General features: G+C 40.6%; 2 protein-coding genes across 5 annotated transcripts; both read left to right on the forward strand.

Moving 5' to 3' along the window:
• Window positions 1-267: 267 nt before the first annotated feature.
• On the forward strand, window positions 268-3,752 carry RB195_000519 (uncharacterized protein; the record flags this gene model as incomplete). The annotated part of the gene is made up of 10 exons (XM_013436092.2): window positions 268-367; window positions 1,335-1,393; window positions 1,480-1,613; window positions 1,680-1,782; window positions 1,844-2,003; window positions 2,107-2,201; window positions 2,786-2,880; window positions 2,959-3,096; window positions 3,442-3,581; window positions 3,652-3,752. The coding sequence occupies 10 exons, from the start codon at window positions 268-270 to the stop codon at window positions 3,750-3,752; spliced, it is 1,125 nt and encodes a 374-aa protein (XP_013291546.2).
• Window positions 3,753-3,807: 55 nt separating this feature from the next.
• Window positions 3,808-22,166, forward strand: RB195_000520 (uncharacterized protein; the record flags this gene model as incomplete). Of its 4 annotated transcripts, XM_064196914.1 has the most annotated exons (17): window positions 3,808-3,850; window positions 4,011-4,088; window positions 6,532-6,574; window positions 7,820-7,949; window positions 8,007-8,112; window positions 9,886-9,949; window positions 10,039-10,137; window positions 11,845-11,934; window positions 12,533-12,622; window positions 14,561-14,662; window positions 14,725-14,899; window positions 16,002-16,175; window positions 17,311-17,426; window positions 17,490-17,601; window positions 19,847-19,978; window positions 20,647-20,763; window positions 22,095-22,166. In XM_064196914.1, the coding sequence occupies 17 exons, from the start codon at window positions 3,808-3,810 to the stop codon at window positions 22,164-22,166; spliced, it is 1,743 nt and encodes a 580-aa protein (XP_064052792.1). The 4 variants fall into 4 exon arrangements, with proteins under 4 accessions (XP_064052792.1, XP_064052793.1, XP_064052794.1 ...); XM_064196913.1 differs by lacking the exon at window positions 12,533-12,622; XM_064196912.1 differs by lacking the exon at window positions 11,845-11,934.
• Window positions 22,167-22,790: the final 624 nt, after the last annotated feature.

Consider the following 22,790-nt stretch of genomic DNA (forward strand, 5'->3'; position numbering starts at 1 on the left):
AAATTTCAAATAGCTCAAGACTCATACAGACTTCCAAGGAACAAAAAAAAAACAAGTCACCTTCAGAACGCTTCGGAATTAGTCTCATAAACGTGCTGCAATTTGTGTTTTCATCCTTGATATTTGTTCCGAATTCCACCGCTATAAAATGAATGTTCTGCTGTTTTTTCTTCGGCCCATTGTATCTCTTTTCTCCGCGTCTTCCAGCGAATAAAACTGTTCTTTCATTTTTGATTTCGGTGATGATGATGATTTGTGATTTTTCAGATGAAGTGCCTTTTGTCCACGAGCCCAAGTGCTGCTGAGTTTCTCGAAGCAACCAAGAAACTTTACGTTAAAACCGATGCGCTCATACAACGGAGACTAGGTAATTTGCAGTAAAAAAAAAAACAGAATTTTTCATTTTCACTTACCTAGAACTTCTCCAAATTTATGATTTCGTTGCTATTTCGACCCGAAGTCCTTTAATCATCCACTGTTCCGTGTACAACCTCAGTGTACTCCAGACAATTCCGATTGTTCTGCGAGACACTTCGGGGGGAATCAGCTACTAGGCGGTTCTATTGGTCGTTTGCTCTGTAATTTTATTTATTAATCGTTTCTATACCTTAGTCAAATAGTGAAACGTCCTGAAAAAATGTAACTACACTTCGAATAATCTTAAAGCTGAAGTTATACACTAGAATTTGAATTTTGAAGAATAAGCCACGTGCTTAGGTGAGAAATGCTCATAAGTAAAAAAAACATTTTAAAAGTATCATACATTCCTATATATAGCCGAAAGAGCAAGGCGTTCAATATTTTCAAGTACTCCTTCTCTGAGCCGAATATTAACCTCCACTGTCTTCAATGGATAAATATGACAAATCAATGATAAGAACTCCTAAAAATTGCTGCCGAACATGCTCCAATTGTTCCGCCTGACACTCCCTTTTAATTATCTCAGAGAGAAAAAATCAATGAAATCAGAAAATCAAAATCAGAAAATTCTAGATCGAAGAATTTTTCACCAAAAGATACTATTTCACTAAAAAATAGCGGTAATGTGCATCGTTCCTTTTATTTCAACGTCATACTGATAGTGAAAAGAAAATCCATGAAATCTGACCATGACTACCTCTGAAACGTTGCCCTTCAGTGGTGCTAATGCCATTCTTATTGAATATATATATATACCATTACAGTACTACCGGGAATATATCCTTCCCGGTATTACTGTAATGCTGCCTTAAAAGAATTCGTTACGAGTGGGAATGTCCATTGTGACATCTGAGCTTGTCTACGAACGCTCCTGGAGATTTTGAACAAATTTTCTCATTGATTCTTTTTTTTAGAACCAGGCCAACCCCGTATATTCCAGTCCACTGATGAAGATGAAGAAACATGTTGTAAAGTAGGTCGCTTTTTTTTGTTTTTTGTAAAAAAAAATTTAAATTTTTGTAAAACATTGACAACTTTCAAACTTATCATCGCTTACAGCTCCCTTCTCCATGTGCGTTTACGCCTCGGATTCCTTCGAAAAAATCTGCTTTTCGTCTAATTTGTGTTCCTAATCGGACAATTCGAGCCGATCCACGAAATGAGCACATTGAGACAGTGAGCCGATCATTGAGGTAAGAAATTTCTCACGTTCATAGAAATTTAGCAACTGTGGTTCACCAACTAATCTTTTTTTTAAGCCCACCTCCGCTTTATCCTCGAAGCACATCGTTAGCGCAGTATTCATCAATGAAAAAGACTCTTGATTGGAAACCAACCCCGAAACCAAGGCTCAGCATAATGGTGATTATTATTTATACCATGTTTATTGCTTACTCCATATTTATGAAGATACCGATTACAGAAGAGCATGGAAGAGCATCCAATGAAAGAATCAGAGCGACCTCAACCGAAACCCCGACAGAAGATTCATTCAAATGAGTACAGTAGACAAGGTGAAGTTCATCCAGTATCCGCTGATGCGCTACGAAATTCTCCACTTTCCTACCGTAGGAAGAATATCAGTAAGTGTTTGGCGATAATATGTTTATTGGATAGTTGTAATTATATTTGTCCAGCTGCCACTACGTCAAAATATTTCGTCTTATTGGATCACATTTTTTTTAGCTAAATCTTCACCGAATATATCAGCGCCTTCTGTTGCTGCCTTGAAGAGACGAGTTCATTCGTCACGACCTGCCACTCCTGTTACGCTTACCGAGGTAAACGTCAGCCTTTTTTGAAATCCGCTTAAGTTAGGATCTGTCTAAGTTAAATATTTTTCTTCTGGATGTACAAAACAGACCTTGAATGCTATAGTCGGGTCAGAACGACCCGAACCTTGGTGCAATTGCGTAAGCGGTTGCGCTCGAAGCGGTGCGGTGGAGCGTAGCGGTTACGATGGTTACGAGGGGAACCCTTGCAAGCATTACTCGTCGTTGCAGTCCCGCTGGAATGGGTCCCGCTCCGATTCTACCCTTTTGCTCACCGTGCCTCTTCGAGCGCTGCCGCCTACGCAACTGCACCAAGCACCAAGAAGAGCTTCAGGTCGTTTCGACCGACTATAGCATTTTTTGCTTTTGGTACAAAGTCATACGTAGAGCTATAACCTCTTCCGATAGCTTACTTTGCAATTACGTCTCGCTCGTGTTACTTCTTTTTACAATTTAAATCTATTTTTCGAATTCTTTTTACGGTTTCATAGTTTTCCTTGAGATCAGCATATATGGTGCCGACGTGAAAAAATTTTTTTAGATGCCCTGTGCAGTCATGTCATAAAATTTTCATTAATCATTCAAGTTTCTAGGAACCATCGGTAATGTTTCCGGTTATGGATGAATCAGAACGTGATTTTCTTCGAGCTGCCGTTCGACTTACGTACTCTACCGATGATGAGGATAGGTACGTCAAATTCAACGTTCTCAATTTCCTGTAACTGCTACTCCTAGATGCTCCAGCTCCAAAATATTTTTCTTTCAGCAGCTCTCCATCACCATCATATGGCCATAACTCCTTTACATTTAATCCTGGCATGGGACGATCAGAGGAGAAGCATTGCGTTCCTCAGTCCCCTGCCGCGGATAGTGGACAGCCTAATAGCGATGATGAAGACCGAAGGTCAGTCCAGTTTTTTTTTTCTTCTGCTCAGTTCTTATCCGTTGAATTGTAAGGAATATACATGTAATAATACATATAATATATAATACATATATTGCGCTCAGTCCTCATCCAGTGAATTGTCAGAGATATACGTATAATAATACATATAATATATATTAATAATACACATACTTTGCTCAGTTCTCATCCGCTGACTTTTCGTCACAGTATTCACTATCGAGGCTATTTTGGGAAATAGAAACTAGTTTGGCAATTTTCTAAAAACTCAACGTATAATAATACATATAATATATAATAATATTATGTACACATCTTTTCTATGTATTACTATAGGGTTTTCAGGACTCATCCGTGCTCAACGAAATCCTTGGACGACGGTTTCTTTGATTTAAGCTATCACAAGAAAGGAGAGGACACACCATCCGAGGCTTTAACATCTATTTCTAATTCGCCAAAGATCACTGATCAGAACCCTGATGATGGTAAGAGTATCTCGCTGAAATTAACTGAATTCTAGAAATATATTCCAGTTTAACATCCCTTTTTTTCCAGAAGTTCGTGCATCACACCTAAGCATATTGGAGAAAAATGCTCGCGTAATGAGGTGGATACATGGTTGTGCCGCACCGCCTGTTTTTATCGGAACTCCTTGATCCTACATTTTTTTTCTTTGTGACTCCATATGCTGAAAATGTACGTATTAAGGAAATGTTTCCTAAACTACGGACTATGGATGTAAATAGAATTAAAGGTGATAATCTCTATAGATGCTTGATTTGACGTTTGGACTTTGTTAGATACGAATGGTCCAATTTTGTACTTACTCTTTTTAATGCAAAAGTGATCATTTGTCCTAATAAATGAGGAAAAATTGCGTTGTTGTTGTTGATTTGATTTTGGTTATCCTCTAGGAGGATATGTTCAACACGATGTTTATTGGATGGCCGAACCTAATGTCCTTGATCACGATCGATCTTTCGATTCGATGAGTTGATCTGAGCTTTTTATATTATTTATTTTATTTTATTCTACTTTATTTCACATATTTAGTCATATTTTGTTTATTTCATTTTATTTTTTTTTTGTTTTGGTTTTGTGTGACATCCAGGGACGGAGTGTAGCGCTGTCGGTTAGAGGACCCGCTGTCTACACAGTCGATCGGAGGTTCGAACCTGCCCTAGTGCTCACCAAGTCTTTCATTCCCCCGGCGTCGGTGAATTGGTACCGGAGTTGTCTGGAAGCAGATAACACTGATTTGATACATCGGTTGGCCCCCGTAATTCATTGTAATGGCCAGTTAAACGTTCGCTACCTCAAAGGATTCCGAATTGAGAATACTGGACAACTTGGAATGAATAGGACTGGAGAATCTCAAAAAAAAAAATGGGAGTAATCACGAGAAAGCGACTACCTGTATCCATTTCGTTCTGATCCGAGAAATTTTGATCATTTTTCTAAGTTAATAGCTTTTCACCGATGATCTTCAACGCGACCTTGATAAAGACATCACTTCACTACTTCTTCGGCCTAAGAATAATATCACTGTGGGGCAAAATGCAAAGTGTAGGCTGAAATCTAACCCTCATCACATATCGGAGTCTCTTGTAGCCAGCAATCCTGAATTTGTCCTTTTTTCTCCTAGCAAAACATCGTTATGTATCTGACTACAAATCTATAGATTCTATACGACGGAATAGGTTTTTACGGTGTTTTTAGATCAAATTCACTGTATCTCTGTAGAAGCAATGCGCTCGTTCTGCCGTTACTGTTTCGTCGTCTTCGAATAATTCAGAGGGTTCGATATTATCGCCATCGAAACCTATTACTTCGTAGTTCAAACAGTCATCTGAATCATAGTGTGGCCAATTCAAAAACTTCTGACTTCTGGACTGATCCTTGTTCCTTGTTCTTCTTTCTGAAGTCATTTTTATTGCAAAATAAAATTAAATTGCAATTACCAACTTGTTTGAAAGTCTTATCCAAGTTATCGAAACGTTCTTGTGTCTTGGAACTTGCAATGTCAAACCGCAGTGGCCAGCGCTGATGTACGCGATCAGGTGACAGCGTACGCGAAACAAATGGAAATGAATTAATGATTGTGTTTTCGTCTTGGAAGAGAAGTCCTTGAAGATCTTTAAATGAGTCTACAATTTGTTTTCCATTAATATTTATTTCTATCACCAAGATATTTCTTGCACTCTCCTGACTTCGGACCTCTTCGGATGTGGTAATTGAAGTTCCTAACAGCGATGATGTGTTCCTCCGACTTGTTCGGTTGGAAGTGATTCATAAAGACATTTCAATTCTTACAACCAGTCTGTAGAAAAAAAAACAAGTTCTGGTACATTGCTTGAATTAGAATTGGATTCGTCAATCAGGTAAATCACGTTCCTAATTTGGTCTCCAAACGTCGTTGCAGTTTGAGGAACGAAAAAGTCGCTGTGGTTGTTTCTCTCTCTATTGTATCACACGTTGGGGTTTCAAGTGATGTTCGGCTTCAATTTCCTTTCCAGTTACTGCTGAGCGCCTCTTAGACCTTATGATAGCACTACTTCGATGAAGGCGACCAACAATGGCAGTGACGAGTTCACTTTCTGCAGGTGTTGATTTGGCGAGCACTTCGTAACGGTCGGCCGTGGTGATCAACAATCACCACAATTTTGCAAGGAGGTCAGGATGAGTAATAGTAGTCGTCATTGAGAGAAATGAGTGAGAAATACTACCGTAGCCTAAAGGCATCACCCCCACGAATCTGACGTAATTTCCCATGGAAAGCTTCTAGAGAGGCTTGCAGACTGTGGAAAAATAGATGGTTCCGCTCATCTCTTCGTAGTGACTGTAAAAAATGTCCCGGAAGCCGTTGTTTTTTTTTAAAGACGGCTTGCATTGCAACGCGCCACCCTTGCGCACGCGCCGCAGCAAAGAGCGAGCCTTCCAGGATTAATGAGGTCTCCTTACTAGCCTATTCATGTTAAACTAATTAACGGACTGTTGAAGTGGACGGATCGTGCACATAGAGGTACGTTCTAACGCACCTCGTAGGAACTAAAGCGATTCCCATGCCGTTTCTTACGACAATCGCGAAGAGATGAGCGAAACCACGTCGTTTTCCCTGATCTACGACCTTGTATAGACTCTCTCCATGAGAAATCCATAACACGTCTGACTCATAGGATGCTGAATTTAGTATGAGGTGGACCAAAAATACAAGCATCACAGCGGGACGTATCCCAGTATCTCTCATTTGGCTGCCCTCTATTCATCGTTGTCCGCGAAACAGCCCAAATATGCTCATACATCCTCAGCTGCTACAAAATACCACCAGCACATTACCTCAATGGGGTCTATGGGCTTAACGAGGGCGTTTGTGTGGATCAGGAAAATCAACCAAACATCAACAACACTATTTGGGAGAGTAGGTCTCATTTTCAGTTTTGTTCTCCTCCTTGTCAGTGAAGCATTTATATTTTGAAAGGTGGTTTGTTTATCACAAAGAGATCATAGATTTCTGCTCTACTACGTTTGTGTTAGCAGATGCTTCATTAGTACCTACTAAAGATGAAGCCAAATGTGGATCTGTTGGTGATCATCGCCAACTGGGACGGCAACTTCAGCGGCAGCCCTCTTTTCCTTATCAACTAAGGCATCTGCAATTCCATATTTAGTTGCCCTGCACAACATCGTCGAGAAACTTCTTTGTTCTCAATAATCTAACTTTCTCATAAGCTCAAAATCGTTGCACCTGAGGTATGAGTGCAACAAAATCTGTTATGTCATGTTTTTCTCAGTAGAAGGCGAAGCGCACCACGGAATTGAAGATGTCGAGATGCCTGTATTGTACTGTATTTGTGTGTTGTTCTGCTTTGATACTTGGTAACCGCTTGTCTAGCTCTGTGTAGTTGTATAGAACGGTTGGCTATATCATCTGGAATTATCATCTATGTGATAATGATAATGTGACTTAGTCTCTACGTGCTTTGGAAATAACTTCAATCATTGGTACTGGTCGGTTGAGTAGACCAACAGCTTAACTTAGTAAGGATGGGAGTGGTTACAAACACTTGGTCGAAGGGTCGAATGCAGAACAGGCCCCAGCGCACCTCTGATGTATATCACCCCCATACAGCATCCGAATCAGGCATTTAACAGGGCTTATCAACGAGTTCGATCGGACGCGCTTACGCAACTGCACCAAGTTTGATGTCGTCTTAAAGGCATCACCTCACGAATCTGAGGTGGTACGGATTTCAGATGGAGTATTTGCATATGGGATCGTAAATTAAGGAGGGAGGGGTGATTCCGTCCATTTCTTCCTAGTTGCCGTAAAAATCGACCCGGAAGATACGGCTTCGAGCGTTCCGGCGCGCTATTTTCTTCAAGGAGTTCGGTTGGAGCGCGCCAGTAGTGTGCACACGCCGAATCTTCCGGACCATTTTTTACGCCAATTAGCAAGAAATGGACGCAATCACTTCTCTCTCCATAATCTATACGAATACTCCACCTTAAATCCGTACCACCTCAGATTCGTGGGGTGATGCCTTTAACCCGGCTATATGGGATAACAGATGAAGTGTGTGTATGTTCACCCATCCTTATAGCAACGTACGATGGGACTTATGAACACACATACATTAGGCGTACTAATTGCATCCATGCATGATATAGCAATATTTTGTTAAGTAGAGGTAAAAGTCAGTCAATTTAGAAGAATTTATTTCAGAAAGTTAATGTTGTATGTGCTTCTATTTCACTTGGTAACTTTACCCTTAATCTCTACGCTAAGTGCTCATCCAAAACTGATCATCATAGCATTTGATGGATTCCGTTACGATTTTATGAACGTTACCCTGGTACGATCATTTCTATAGGAATGCGTTTAAAAGGTAGCAAAATTTATTTCACGTTAGGTCCCAAACATATATGATTGGGCTCTTGGTGGTGCTTGGTTTGTCAATGGAGTGCGGTCACAGTATGTATCGTTCACTGCCACAAACTTCATGGCTATTTCTACAGGTGAATTTCTATTTAGACAATTCCAGTACCTTCAGATTTTCAGCTTATTTTGTAAAATAGGCTGAACGTCACGTTATCAAGTTTTAGCTTTCCCAAACGCTCTGTCCTTCCCTGTCCTAGTTCACTAGTTCAATAGATCAGCTTTGAACAAATAAATCCTTACTTGAAGTGTTATATAGCATGTCTCCAACAAGTCATGCCAGCCTAAGCAAGATTCTCCTACGTTTTCTTTCCGTACTTGTCGAAATTCAATCATTTTATGAGTCCCGCAGGCGAATATGGCGGAATCCGGATTCCTTTTGTTATCAAACTCGGCTTTCAGCTGATCCACTGTCTTGCGAGCACTGAATCTTTCAAGGACATTTTGCATCTCGTAGAATTGACTTCGACGTTCTTTTGACTTACCAATAAACTTCTAAACACATGTTTCCGGCGCAGGTGGTGATAGACTTCTTAGAAGACGTGTCAGCAGCGTTAACCCTTCTTTCCGCTGTGTAGCATTAGTGGTGGAAAAACTGTCAATTAAAAAAAGTGGGTACGGAGAGTAAGCAGAGTTTGAGTACAGCTCAACAGTCTGGATCCGGATCCATCATTTGGCCCATAGCTTCCCACTTTGTATTCATTTCATGTCGGAGCTTCATCTACAATCAAGTTCCTATTATTCGGTATCCCTGAAGTTATACTTCTCTTTTATAATATGTGTTCCACATGAATGAGATTTATTCGTAGTTTCTAAAAAAAAAAACTCTACTCTCCGCCGGTGTTTGTATGTGAACGAGGTTGGTTTCGAAGATTATCTCGACAATCTTCTGGATCTGGAAAACGTTTGCATTTGAGCTCAGGAGTGTTGAGCTCTTTCCTACCTCGTAATGAAAGTCCTAGACAAGAACAAACATTTGTTAGGCAGATAGCAACTTCGGTGATTGATCCCTTAGCTTAATCTATGGAATAATATGAGGGACTAGCTCGTTCTTGAGGAGGAAGCGTAAAACCGATGAAAGAAAGCGACTTATCAAGGTGGTATGGGGTCAAAACGACATGAAGCATAGAGCATGGAGCAGTTGCGTAAGTGGCTGCACTCGAAGCAGTACGGTGGAGTGTAGCGGTTAAGATCGAGTAGGAACTCCTGCTTGCACCACCCCACCGCACATCGTGACGGTCCCACCTCGATCGTTGCCGCTAGCTCCACTGCTATGACCGCAACCGCTTACTCAAGTGCGCCAAGCTTCATGTCAGTGGGTGTAGTGTAGCGGTTAGAGGTTCCGCTTCCTGCACGATCGATCGGAGGTTCGACTCCGCCCTAGTGCTCACCAAGCTTTCCATCACTCCGGGTCGATAAATTGGTGCCAGACTTGTCCGGGAGGATAAAAGCACTGACTTGACACATCGGCTAGTCACCGTAAGTCATTGTGGAGGCCGGTTACACGTTCGTGAACCTCAAACAATTCTGAATTGAAGCGGTTTAATTTTAACTTTTTATACCAGTGTGGGTCATGTTGAGCAGATTGACTATTTCCAAGCACTGGTATTCTTCTACGCATCAACTCACATAAGCGTGTACATCTAGCATGGGTAACGTGTAGGGGTAATGCTGCAGGTTTGCAGAGTGGGTTGACAGGATGTGTGTTTCTAAGAATTTGTAGGTACTAAATTATTTGTTTACAGTAATATTTTACGTCAACCTAAATTATATGAATCGTCCAAATCTATAACAATCAACATCAACTTTTTTCATGTCAACTACTACCTTTTAAACTGACTGACCCATTATAGGTCTCTATACAGAAAGTCACGGTATAGTATCTAATAAATTTTTTGATCATTCCAATGGGAAACTGTGAGTTATACTTTTTTCATTCACATTCATTAATGGGTACCATAACGTCAAGTAATTACGAGAAATTGTGGCTTGCTTGATGTTTTAAGATATGACATTTGGAATTTCACCAACACTCCTGGTATTGTTGAAACTTCTCTGGAACCGGAATGGTATAGAGGTGAACCAATATGGCTCACAAATGAAAGGTGAATGTTATATCCTTAGTTTTTTTTATATTCTTCATAAAGGGTTCCTGTGGGTTGCTGTACTTGTCCAATACGCTGTTGTAGGTGCAATAGAATTTCGGACCTTTCAAATGACAGAATTTTATCTTCTCTGTTCGTTGCCTCTTCTTCGCATTATTTATTTATTTATTTATTCACATACACAAATAGTGCACCAAAAAGAAAAAAAAACACATTTGTCTTTGTCCGGATAGTTAAGAAAAAGTCGGCAAACTCATTGTCAGTGGGGCCTGACGCAGTCCTTTTCGTGGCGGAAACGCATCAACATGTCGTTCTTCTACTCCAGAAAGTGAAGAGTCCTCTCATGACATCTACTCCCCCAATCCAGAACGCTCAACATCGGTTTATTTATCTACATATCGGGATACGAACAACTTAGTCCAAGAAGGAGCACGTTGCGATTAGAATAAAAATTGGAATTAATTAAATCAGATTAAAAAGATTAAGGTGCTGAAAATCTAACTCTTCTTCAACTTTTTTCACTACGTTTTCTTGGGTGTAGGACTTCCCATAGGCGTGGTCATCCATGCCGCTGCGGGAAATGGAAATGTCGCATCATCGCCTACTGTAGATGGACTATTTGCAGAGTAGGCGATGGTACGACACACGGCGGATGTGACGAAATCAGTGGAGCCGGAGGCTAGTTCTCAATGTTAGACTAAATGTATTCCTAGACATGCCAACTGTGAAGATATAGTAGAGTCAAAAGGAAATGACGCACGGCGCAGCTGCGTAAGCGGTTACGCTCGAAGCGTCGCGGTGGAGCGTAGCGGTTAGGATCGAGGTATGAAATGGGTGCAGTTCAATCAGTTGTGAGCACCCACCCTGCTAGCACCGTTCATTGCTGCAGTTCGCGATGGTCCCACCTCGATTTCAACTGCTATCTCCACTGCGGGGCTTCGAGCGCAACTGCTTACGCAACTGCACCGTGCTCCATGTCGTTCTGATCCGACTATAGCGTAACTTGACAAATTGTGTTGCAAAGACTGTAGATGCTAATTTTTGTTTCCGGACATTCGAAACAAAAAATTTAAACTCGAGAATTTGCTCGATTTTTAAAATTGTCGAGGTATGAAGCGAGTGCAGTTCAATCAGTTGTGAGCACCTCGGTTTGTCCTTCGAAACCACATGGCTGTGCTTCCGCGTCCGATGCGAGATTTCTTTGTCTTCTGCATATGCATATCGTCATATGTAAAGGCGGCGTTATTACCTGTAAACACGAAATTAATGGGAAAATTGTCTTTTCCAAGCTAACCCCACACATTTTTTTCTTGACGATTCGGCACATTTTGGCAAAGACGACATTGAGTACCGAAGAGAAGCGGTGAAACTACGCATCAATTCTTCAGTTCAGGATGTTCTACCGCAAAATTCCAAAGAAAGTTCGAATCTGAAATATACCCAGCTGCTTTCATTCTTGCATAATTTCTGTATCAATCGGATGATTATTCGCAGTATTTGTTTGGCTCTCTCTCTCTCTCTCTCTCTCTCTCTCTCTCTCTCTCTCTTTGTTCCTTCCATAAATCCTTTTCCTTAAATCTACACTATCAAACGCTCGAAAACCAACAAATAAGACAATATACTTATTTATTATCATAGATTAATATTATAGTAATAATAGGTTATCATTATTATTTCATTTCATCATTTCACTTCTCATTATTTAAGGGCCTTTGTGTCAAGACATTCCGCATCCTTATATTGGCCTTTCGGCCAAGCGCCTTTTCCTGGCACACCTGCTCACCCATCGACGTACAGGTAAAAGTGTTGTACATGAACTACAAGGTGTCAAATACAATTCCGAAACAACGACACGTCTCTAATTTCTACTTTCTAAACGTTTTTATTTATTATTCATTATTTTCATTTTTTATTTTTCATTTATTTATTTTTTATTTGTTTTTTTTTATTTTTTATCTTTATCAGTAGGATTATGTCTTTCACGTCATTTTATGTTAAAACATCATTCTATGATAACTATTGGGAGAAATCAGCAGGAATACCCATGCTTCGAGTAAAGCTTTCAAATTGTATCTATATTATTCTGGCATCGAAGGAGTGTTTGTCGCTGATGGTTGAATATTCTCCAAATGTAGAATTGACGCGCTTAGAAGGAAAGCTCCGTAATCTTTCGCCTTAATTTATAATATAAAGAAGAGAAGGGAAACGTTGTTTAAAAAAACACAAATCTAATTTCACAGAAAACACTACCACTATTAACTTTCATTAATCAGTGAAGGGGAGCGAAGCTAAAACCACCGAAAGTCTGAAGTCCGGCTTTAGCCGGACATTCAGACTAATAATAATAGGTTATCATTATTATTTTGTTTCATCACTTTATTTCTCTTTATTTAAGGGCCTTTGTGTCAAGACATTCCGCATCCTTATATTGGCCTTTCGGCCAAGCGCCTTTTCCTGGCACACCTGCTCACCCGTCGATGTACAGGTAAAAGTGTTGTACATGAACTACAAGGCGTCAAATACAATTTTGAAACAAAGACACGTCTCTACTTTCTACATACACGTTTTTATTCAACTGTGACGGTGTGATCATAACGTGGAACCAACAAACAAATTCTTCATTAGGCATAAACACGTTGGGAGTACACGACACCCTCTCACCTGATATTTACTTAAAGGCATCATCCCACGAATGTGAGGTAGTGCGGATTTCAGGAGTATTGGTATACGACATAGTAAATTATGGAGAGGGGGTGATTCCGTCCATTTCTTCCTAATTGCCGTAAAAAACAACCCGGAAAGTGCGGCGCGTGCACAAGGCTGACGCGCTCCAATCGAACTCCTTGTAGAAAATAGCGCGCCAGAATGCGCGAAGCCGTATCTTCCGGGTCGTTTCTTACGGCAATTAGAAAAAATGGACCGAATCACCCTTCTCTCCATAATCTACGATCCCGTATACGAATACTTTACCTGAATTCCGTACCACCTCAAATTCGTGGGCTGATGCCCTTAAAAATCATACAAAATAGTGCGGACATACTGAATAGTGTGATTAGTTGCCCCACCAAATCACCTCTCAAAATTTCAGTTCGCAAACACGTAATTTTTACTGATTCGCTTGAGATGCCCCAAGATTGGTATTGATCTTTATTAACAGCTAGGCGTAACGGCATTATCGTCTTCTCCAGATTCTGGAGAACCCATCAGTGATCTAATCCTCTCACGCGTCTCATTACCTTACAGAAAGCAAACGATAGAGAAACTAAAAAAAACAACAAATGGGGCTAGCGCTTACCTCATTTGCTAAATCTGGTAACATAACATACCACCACTATGAGTCACAATTGGTTTTATAAGGGACCTGACGGTGGGCCCCTTATAGATTAAAACCCGCCCAGATCTTGATATGGGGCTAGTTCGTTTGTCATCGCTATGCACTCTTCCTTTCTGTCCATTTTTGGAATTTTGACAGCTAATGCCAAAATGCCAAATCCAAGATGCTTCTAGTGTTCAGCGTTCTATAATCTCGGGCTCAGCGGAATACTGTAGTAGCTTCTACTTCTATTTTGGAGTTTTGATGACTTCTTCTACAGTGTACTTCGACTGGGCTAGAAAGCACAAGTTTTGCGAGGCCCTCTAGGTACTTAGGTAGGTAGGTAGGTAGTAAAATTTTTTTCGCTTTCGCCGGATTATCTTAAGAAGATGCGTAGTATAAAGGTACGTAGTGAAAAAAGATTTCAGATAGAACACCTTTGCTAGCTCCTGAATTCGTGTGATCTGATGAGTATATTTTGTTTAAAAATTTGTTTACTGTAATGAATCATGATCTCGATTTAGCGTGTCTTAGGTGAAAAAATAAAAATATATAATTATTCAGAAAAAAAAAATTACAAGAGTGAAAATCCTGCTGTTTTATCTCTTTTTAATTTTGCACTGAATTCTTGCATATCACGAATCTGATGTGGTGAGGGAATCAACGGCAACAGCTAGAGACGAAGTTGTAGATTACAGGATCAGGGATATGCAAACTAGCTGAAAACTTGAGACCATTTCTATAAAATGAAGAATTTAATTATACGTTCCGCTCACCTCTTCCTAATCATTCCAGAAACTGGCGTGGGAACCTTAGAATGCTTCTCTATGCATACGTGCTGGTCCCCTCAGAACCTATTCATAAGTTTCTTTTGAATAGGCAGTCGAGGAGGACTCACTGGCTTTCGATCGCTGGGAAGTTGGATTCGGCGACGAGAGTTGCGACTGGAATCGCCGTCAAAAACGGAGTCTTCCACGTCGTTTTTTTTTACTACTATTAGCTAGAGATGAGCGGAACCACCCCCGATTCCGCAATCTACGATTCCGTATAGAGTTTGTCCATCAGAAATCCGTACCACGTCAAATTCGTGGGGTGATGCTTTTAATTTAGACCTTGGGAAAGATTTCGCAGCTTTGATGAATGGTTATCGGATGTTGACACAATAGTTGAACTCTTCACAAGGCCAAAGGATCCAGTGAATTTCCTGGCATGGTGAGAGGCACGGGACATACCTTTGTTTACAATAAATATTTACTTCAGCTAGTCTCTTGTAGGTACATTGCCGAACCTGATCATACGCTGCATTTGAACGGCTTCTACAACGGCGAATATGAAAAAATGCTTAAAAAGTTAGATAAACTTTTTCTTTACTTTATAAGAAAGATGGAAGAATTCGGACTTAACAAAGAAGTGAACGTGATATTCACTGCTGATCATGGGCATGCTCAGGTTTGAATTAATCCTTGATTAATGAGAATGTTGGCGTTGAAGTTGTATACTTTTTTTTAGAATTTTTATACAATGTATGAAAAATAGGTAAGAAATAGCAGCGTTAAACTTGGTTTTTTTTCTGTTCTAGATCAGCTCAGCAAGAATACTAAGATGTGGAAGCAACATGCTTCTGGAAGATGTAGATGTTTTCTGCAAACTTCTTGCTAAGCAGCTTCCAGAAAACATCAAAGCCAACATACCACAAAATCGACGATGTTGAGATCGCTCCACGAAAAGCTAAGGATGGGAGTGTCGATCACGAGTGTGAGTGTGTCCAGGCTCATTTTTCCTTTCCGTTGATGGAAAACGGCCTTGTCGCACCTAATCCCCCCATCGAGGTACCTAACACGTGCCACGGGAGCGAAAATATTCATACGCGCCGTGTCTACCAGCGAGCGAGGACAATCAATGGTCTACTAACGCTATCTAGGCCGCTCATCTTCCCGTACGTCTGAGCTCGCATATGCGACGCGTCGCTAGGTGCCTCGTAGGGAAATTCGATCACCAAGGCCACTTCCCACGCCATTTTTCGGGAAAGACAAGGGGAATTGAGCGTGGTGGTCACGTTCACATCTACACCCCTGATCTACCCCTTAACCCTATCTTCACCGTGGAGAGATCCTCACATCGTGGATCGTGGTATGCTGCTTTTAAATAGTCGCTCACATAATCCACGAACTACTGGAAGTTTCAGAACTGTTTGAAAAATGTCGCTGGAGACAGCGGTTGGATTCAAGACTGGACGATGGCGAACTGCAGAGATGGGTGACTGTAGCGAGGATCCTTGCACCGATCCCAACCGCTACGCTCTACCACGCCACTTCGTGCGCAGCCGCTTGCGCAATTGTCCATGCTTTATGTCGTTTTGACCCGACTAAACTCTGCTTTTTTCACAAAAAAGTGCTTGGACCTATGTTAGTAGCATTATCTGTGGTAAAACATGCAACTGATAAATGATGCGGGAAACAGGGAATTTCTAGGATGTGTACGATATTTTCCAAACGGATGGGTTCTTTCCTCTTTGACTGAGTGGTCTAGGAGATGTTTTGTAAATTTTCAGATAGATGGTTACAAGAACATAATGTGCGTGAAAGATTATATCAATGTGAAGACGATAATTGATGGTCAATCCATGATATATACTTTTAACACGGATCTTCTTGAGGAAGTGTACGAAAATTTGACATCTGCTGTCAAAACTAATGGTTTTAAAGTTAAAATCTACAAAAAGGAGGTTTGTTGCATAGTTAACTCTAATTGATTTGTTGCAATTGTTAATGCATCATAATTTCTGTTTTATTTGAGTTTAAAAAAAATTCTGCTCAAATTCCAACTAAGACAGTAAAAAATAATGGATATTCTTGACCATCACCTTGACACTTTGTTTCTGTAACATAGGAAGATTAGAACGATTATTTTGCCCATCAGCAAAAAAAAAAAACAGTGTTCTGAGATGCGGTATATTTTATTGCGATCTAATTGATTGAGAAATAACAGATAGGGAAAAGAAAAAAAAGAAAAAAAAGGAAGAGATAGGGTGGACGTAACCAGCCAGGTTCATGTCAGTAAATCAAATCAATTCAAGTAAATCGTGTCAAACCACCGCTGCTTCGTCCGTTCCCTCCATTCTTCACAAGCAGAGCGGGTAACACTGTAAGGTTTTTTTACGGCAATTAGAGATGTCACATGTCACTCTGAGTAGAGTCGCTCATAAGGTTGCTATTATCTTTATTTCTGGGCAGCATTTCCGCAAATTCGCTTTCTCCAGATACTGAGAGGGCGAGGTCAAATGCGGATCTTTTATTCATCCAACAGAGGAAATCTTAAGATCTAGGTCTATGCCAGTCTAACAGAGACTGTAGTTATCACCCCTTAGCACCCGACCGCGATTTTCGTGGATTTTCTTGACTGTGGGAACAAATCCTAGACTGTACAGGATATCATGCGGATACGGTTGACAGTGCCGATACGGTGACATTAGTCATCCATCGCCGATTGTTCATTGTCCAATTGTCCATCACTTCAGGACGACGGTTCCACTTTGGTTGCGGGTCAGCACTCAGCCATGGAGTGCTGCCACAGCGCTGAGCTGAATTTTTCTACATTGCTTTTTTTTTGAGAACACATTCAAAATTACTGATAAAGTGAAGAAAAATAAAATTATAGGCTTTTTTGCCTAATGTGACCACTTTACCAAGATTCTCTTCAAGATTGAATTTCATTAGACAGTTTGAGATTGATGTTGCAATCCTTTGAAACTCTCCAGGGATTAATTGGAATTCTAGTGCGGACCGTATACCGTATATATTACATACTTCTCAGATAGAAACTGATCATGGGTGGAAACTGACTGATTCAACGAATTTTAGAAATTTCCACCTCGCTATCATTATACGGGGATGTCTTCAAGAATAGGTGAGATTATACTTGAGCCAGAAATTGGATGGGATGTCAACTTCGAGTGCACGCGAGAGGAAATGACGAGGTAAGCGCTTTTCTTTCCTATTCACCACATTTACCCTCATTATGTTCATTATCTGCTACTCAGAAAATATGGTGGGCAAAAATTGCACTCTTCAACCCATGGTATGGATCCGAATGAGCCTGAAATGCACGCTACTCTTGTACTCGTTGGACCTGATATTCCTCCGAAACAACTTGTACGTAAACGCTCATTAGAAAAATATTTTTTCTTTGTTCAAACTCTAGTCTCATATTTTAATTGGGTGGTGTGCTCAACAGTGATGTTTACGATGCATTTTATTTACTATTTACTAAGCACTGGTGGTGTTTTTACGATATCGTGATTTCTGCCTACACCCTGAAGCTCGAAGAAATTCGTGTAAATTTAATTTAATTAATTTTTAGTAAATACATGAACCGCTCAGTTGTGACGAGCACAAAATCCAGAAGGTTGCATGAGTGAAAAGGAGCGGTACTGTTCATAAGTGCTCAGATTTTGATTTTCGTAGAATTGATTCGATTATTATGGAAGGATTAGTGATTCAGATTTGATTACGGAAGAACTAGTGAAGATTCTACAGTTACATTGCACCCTTACCGTACTTTAGAGCCTCCTTAAAGCGTGTTCACTGCACAGCAGTGGGTGCAAATGTGGAATTCTTGCTGCTTAGGCGGGTAGGCCGAGAATACGGCAATCCAGATCCCGAGCAGCTCACACTGGGAACCTCTCCTCACTGCTTAATTAAAGGCATCACCCCACGAATCCGGCGTGGTACGAATTTCCGGTGGAATATTCATTTCTTCCTAATTGTAGTAGAAAACAGCCCGGAAAATACGTCTTCGAGCGTTCCGGCGCGCTATTTTCTACAGGGAGTTCGATTGGAGCGCGCCAGCCCTGTGCGGCGCCGCATCTTCCGGGTCGTTTTTTTACGGCAATTAGGAAGAAATGGACGGAATCACACCCGTCTCCATAATCTACGATCCCGTATACGAATACTCCACCTGAAATCCGTGCCACCTCAGATTCGTGGGGTGATGCCTCTCACCCTTTCCTGACCATCGCGAGCATTTATATAAGTTCCTGAGCTTGATCGTCCGCATGCTGCTTCTTCAGAAATCAGCTGTAACCTCTTCCAAATATAATAAGACGTTATCTTAATCAATAAGTGGCTTTATCTGCACATTTGAAAGCGAAAACATAATCATTTAGTCAATTGCAACAACGCTTAACCATTTTCTGTCCAAACTCTTGATACTGCTTCCGACCATTTTACATGGATCGAAACTGTGGACCTCGCAACTAGTAACTTGCTTGAGAAGACAAAATTGCACTACTGTAAACAAACTGAATCAGATCTCTGAACTAAGACTTCTCTAACCGACAGAATCACATACCGCCCAGCAATTATCGAGTAAAGGACTAACTTTTCTAATTTCTTCTTCTCCTATTTTATTTTATAGAATTTTAGATAGAGATTAATGAGATTTGAGTTGGTAGTCCTCAAATTCTCGCAGCTAATAATCGGAATTTGTTGCGTCTGCAATTGTGCAAGATGTTGCGCATGCTGTAGTCGAGTCGAAACGATACGAAGCTAGGTGCAGTTACGTAAGCGGCTGCGCTCGAAGCGGCACTGTTAAGAGAGCGGTTGGAATCGAAGTGGGACCATAGTGAACTCGAGCGATCAGTGGCGTTAGCAATGGTCCCCTCCCCTTCTGGATCTTAACCGCTACGCTTTATCGCACCGATTTAAAGGCAACATACCACGAATCTGAGGTGGTGCAGATTTCAGGTGGAGTATTCGTATACGGGATGGGAGACTACAGAGGAGGTGATTCCGTCCATTTCTTGCTAATTGCCGTAAAAAACGGCCCGGAAGATGTGGCGCCGCACAAGACTGGCGCGCTCCAATCGAACCTCTTGTACAAAATGGTGCGCCAAAACGAATGAAGCCGTATCTTCCGGGCCGTTTTTTACGGTAATTAGGAAAAAATGGACGGAATCACCCCTCCCTCCGTAGTCTCCCATCCCGTATACGAATACTCCACCTGAAATCCGTGCCACCTCAGATTCGTGGGGTGATGCCTTTGAGCGCAGGCGCTTACGCAATTGCACCAAGCCTCAGGTTGTTTTGACTCACCCATACGAGAGGTGCATTGCGCCAGTCCGATTTTCTACGTAGACACTTAGTCCAACATGTTCAGTCAGAAGAGCAGCCACTGAACTATAAACAAGATTCACTCCTCCTTTTCTCATTTCATTTTCTTTTTCTTTTGTTTTTTCTGAAACCTTATAGGAGTTCACACTCTACCGTGGCTACAAACAATTACAATTTTTTCATGCGATTTAACGTTCCTGCTAACATCTTGTCGTAGACTCACTCTAATTTTACTTTGACAACACGTAAAGTAAACCAGTTAAGTGAAGATCGTACTGTTTTTAAGGTACGACGAATACCACAAAACATTGATCTTTATGGCCTCATGTGTTATCTTCTCGACATTCAACCTTCTCCGAATAATGGTTCAATGACAACATTCTTAAAAAATGTCAACTTTACGAATAAACAACAAAGTGTAAGTACTTCTTCCGTTTCATTTTTATTGGTCGAAAAGTTTTTTTTTTCCTTTATCTGACGCAAATCGCTGTGTAGGTGTCTTGCCCGCGGGACTTTGTAGTCGGTAGTCGAATTTCAGCGAATATTTATTTCCTTGAAATAATGGGTTAAAACCATAACACGATTACGAGATTACAACAACAAATATGGATACTAATAAACACAAAAACCCTTAACGCAAAAAAAAAAACACGGCCGAATACGAGTTTAAAAAAACTGATGAAGAGAATCAGAGGAAATGCGGGGCCCGTGCAGTGTCGATCCTCGTCTTATTCACCGATCCGTCTTCTCATGATATTTCGAAATCCTGGCTCCTTTTCGTCGTGGAACGTCGGCTGTTTCTTCTTCCTCTTAATCGTGCTTCCGCAATAATTCGTTCTTTTCCAATCCATTTCTATTTCTTTTGTTAATTTCTATCTACGCTTTTCCTCTTCAACCCAACTTTAAATTTACAACGAGCATTTGCTTTATGGCCCATAATTTTGTAATAAAATGGAAGTTTCATACGGATTGAAAAAAAGGAACTAAATTCAAATTATATTGTAAAAAATTGTAGCCATGCTAAAAATTATAAACTTCAAGATTAAGATTTGAGATTAGTGACATATTATTTTTGTTTTCTTACAGTACTACCATGGGTTCCTTATTGTAGTAGTGCCACTTATTGGTGTGATAATCTTGATTCTCATTTTTGCACTAGTACAATGTTTCAGAAAAACTTGCAGAAGTACGAGAACAGTTGAGGTAAGATTAAAGATTAATCTATAACGTATCCGTTTACCATGCGCTGTCCATCATTATGTATTTTGGTGAGAAGATATTGTACATGACTAGAAATAATAGAAAGGATGATAGTGTTGTTTGTTTCTTTTCGTTTCTTCACTCTTTAAACCATTACGGTGTAGAGTGAACTTAAAGGCATCACTCCACGAAACTGAGGTGGTACGGATTTCAGGTGGAGTATTCGTATACGGGATGGGAGACTATGGAGAGGGGAGTGATTACGCCCATTTCTTCCTAATTGCCTTAAAAAACAGCCCGGCAGATACGGCTTCGGGCGTTCTGGCGCACTATTTTCTACAAGGAGTTCGACTGGAGCGCGCCAGCCTTGTGCTGCGCCGCATCTTCCGGGCCGTTTTTTACGGCAATTAGGAAGAAATGGACGGAATCACCCCTCTCTCCATAATCTATTATCCCTTATAAGAATACTCCACCTGAAATCTGCACCACCTCAGATTCGTGGGGTGATGCCTTTAATTGACAGAAGAGACAGACTCGAATACATATGACGAAAAGTTAGAACTAGGATTAGTTTGGTAGTTTTTACCACTTAATTCCTTATAACGGGTCACTATTTTGGCGTGGTGTGGAACCCACAGCAAAGACATAGAGTTCGAATAGTAAGTTGTGGAACCCAGTGTGGTTTCATCTGTCTTTCGCTAATCGCCGTAAAAAAAAAACGGCGTGGGTACCACTTTATTTCCTGCGAGATACTTTAGAACGCTCCTCTATGTACACGTTTTGGTCCCCTCAGTAGCCTATTCATTTGTTTTACTTTTACTTTTACTTGATTAGACCGGTGAAGAGACAATATTGATCTTCGACCGCTCGCACTTGGACGCGGCGCGTGTACAATAGTGGAGCGCTGTGACTGAAGTTGTCGTAAAAAAAAAAAAACGATGTTCTCCATACCTTTACGACGATTTCAGTTGCAACGGTTATGGAAAGATGAGCGGAACCACGTTGGATTCCGCAATTTACTACTCGAACACTACGCTTTCACTGTGGATTCCGCAGAAGGTTATGTAGGAGCTAGTCCCAATAGCTAAAAGCATTGTGTCTGCAGCGAAACAGAAACCACCTACACACAAGTATAGCTGCAGCGGTGATAGAGCCGTGTCGCTGCCGCCATGTCGAAGATCTTCTTTTCCCCCAGCAAATGTAAGACAGAACGGGAAAGATTAACAGAGTTTAGGCTGAGAAAGAAAAAAAAAGTTTCCTCTTCCCATAAAGACTGGTAGAGGAGTGGCAAATCCCATTCATTGGCATTTGGACAATATCTACGACAATTTCAGGAGGATGTCGAGACCGGAGACGCTACAAGTGCATCAAAATCACCAAGATCATCACAAAATGAAAATTTATAGTGAAAAATATTGTTTTAGTCATGGTGTTATTATATGAAATGTTCTGCTTTAAAATTGAAATGTTCAAACTTTATGTGACACTCTTCTTGATAATATCAGCTTAATCTACTCCTCCATTATTTAAGAGAGAACTCTGCAGATACGGAAATTGACAGCAAGTGGAGTGACCAAAGACATACAAATATTTGGTTCCTTTAAGCCAGCAATAATGCATAATATTCGTTTTAAAATATCATTGTATTCTAAAAATTGCTTTTTCCCTCTTTTCAACAATCTTAAACATATTCACGGCATGCGTTAACTTTGCAAACGCGATAGGTTGTATCCATCAACTCCACACCTTTGCTTCATCTGGAATACATTTCATCTAAAATCAAGAAGAAATATTCATCTAGAATCAGCAAGTGTGACTTGATTGTCAAAAATCAAGAAAAAGTACCAGCTCCTGTCTTTGAGATGACTTCAGAGATAAACGTCGTGTCATTCATGTTATACCGCCACTCTGCTTTGACTCTGTAGTCAAAAAAAGTAATAAAACAAACCTGCTTGAAGTCTGTTAAGCTCAAATTGGCGCGCATGGAATCGGAAGAGGGGGTGGGGAGACCTCGCTACCTCGTTACCTGC

Source organism: Necator americanus, chromosome IV, assembly GCF_031761385.1.
Source record: "Necator americanus strain Aroian chromosome IV, whole genome shotgun sequence".
Lineage (NCBI taxonomy): Eukaryota > Metazoa > Nematoda > Chromadorea > Rhabditida > Ancylostomatidae > Necator > Necator americanus.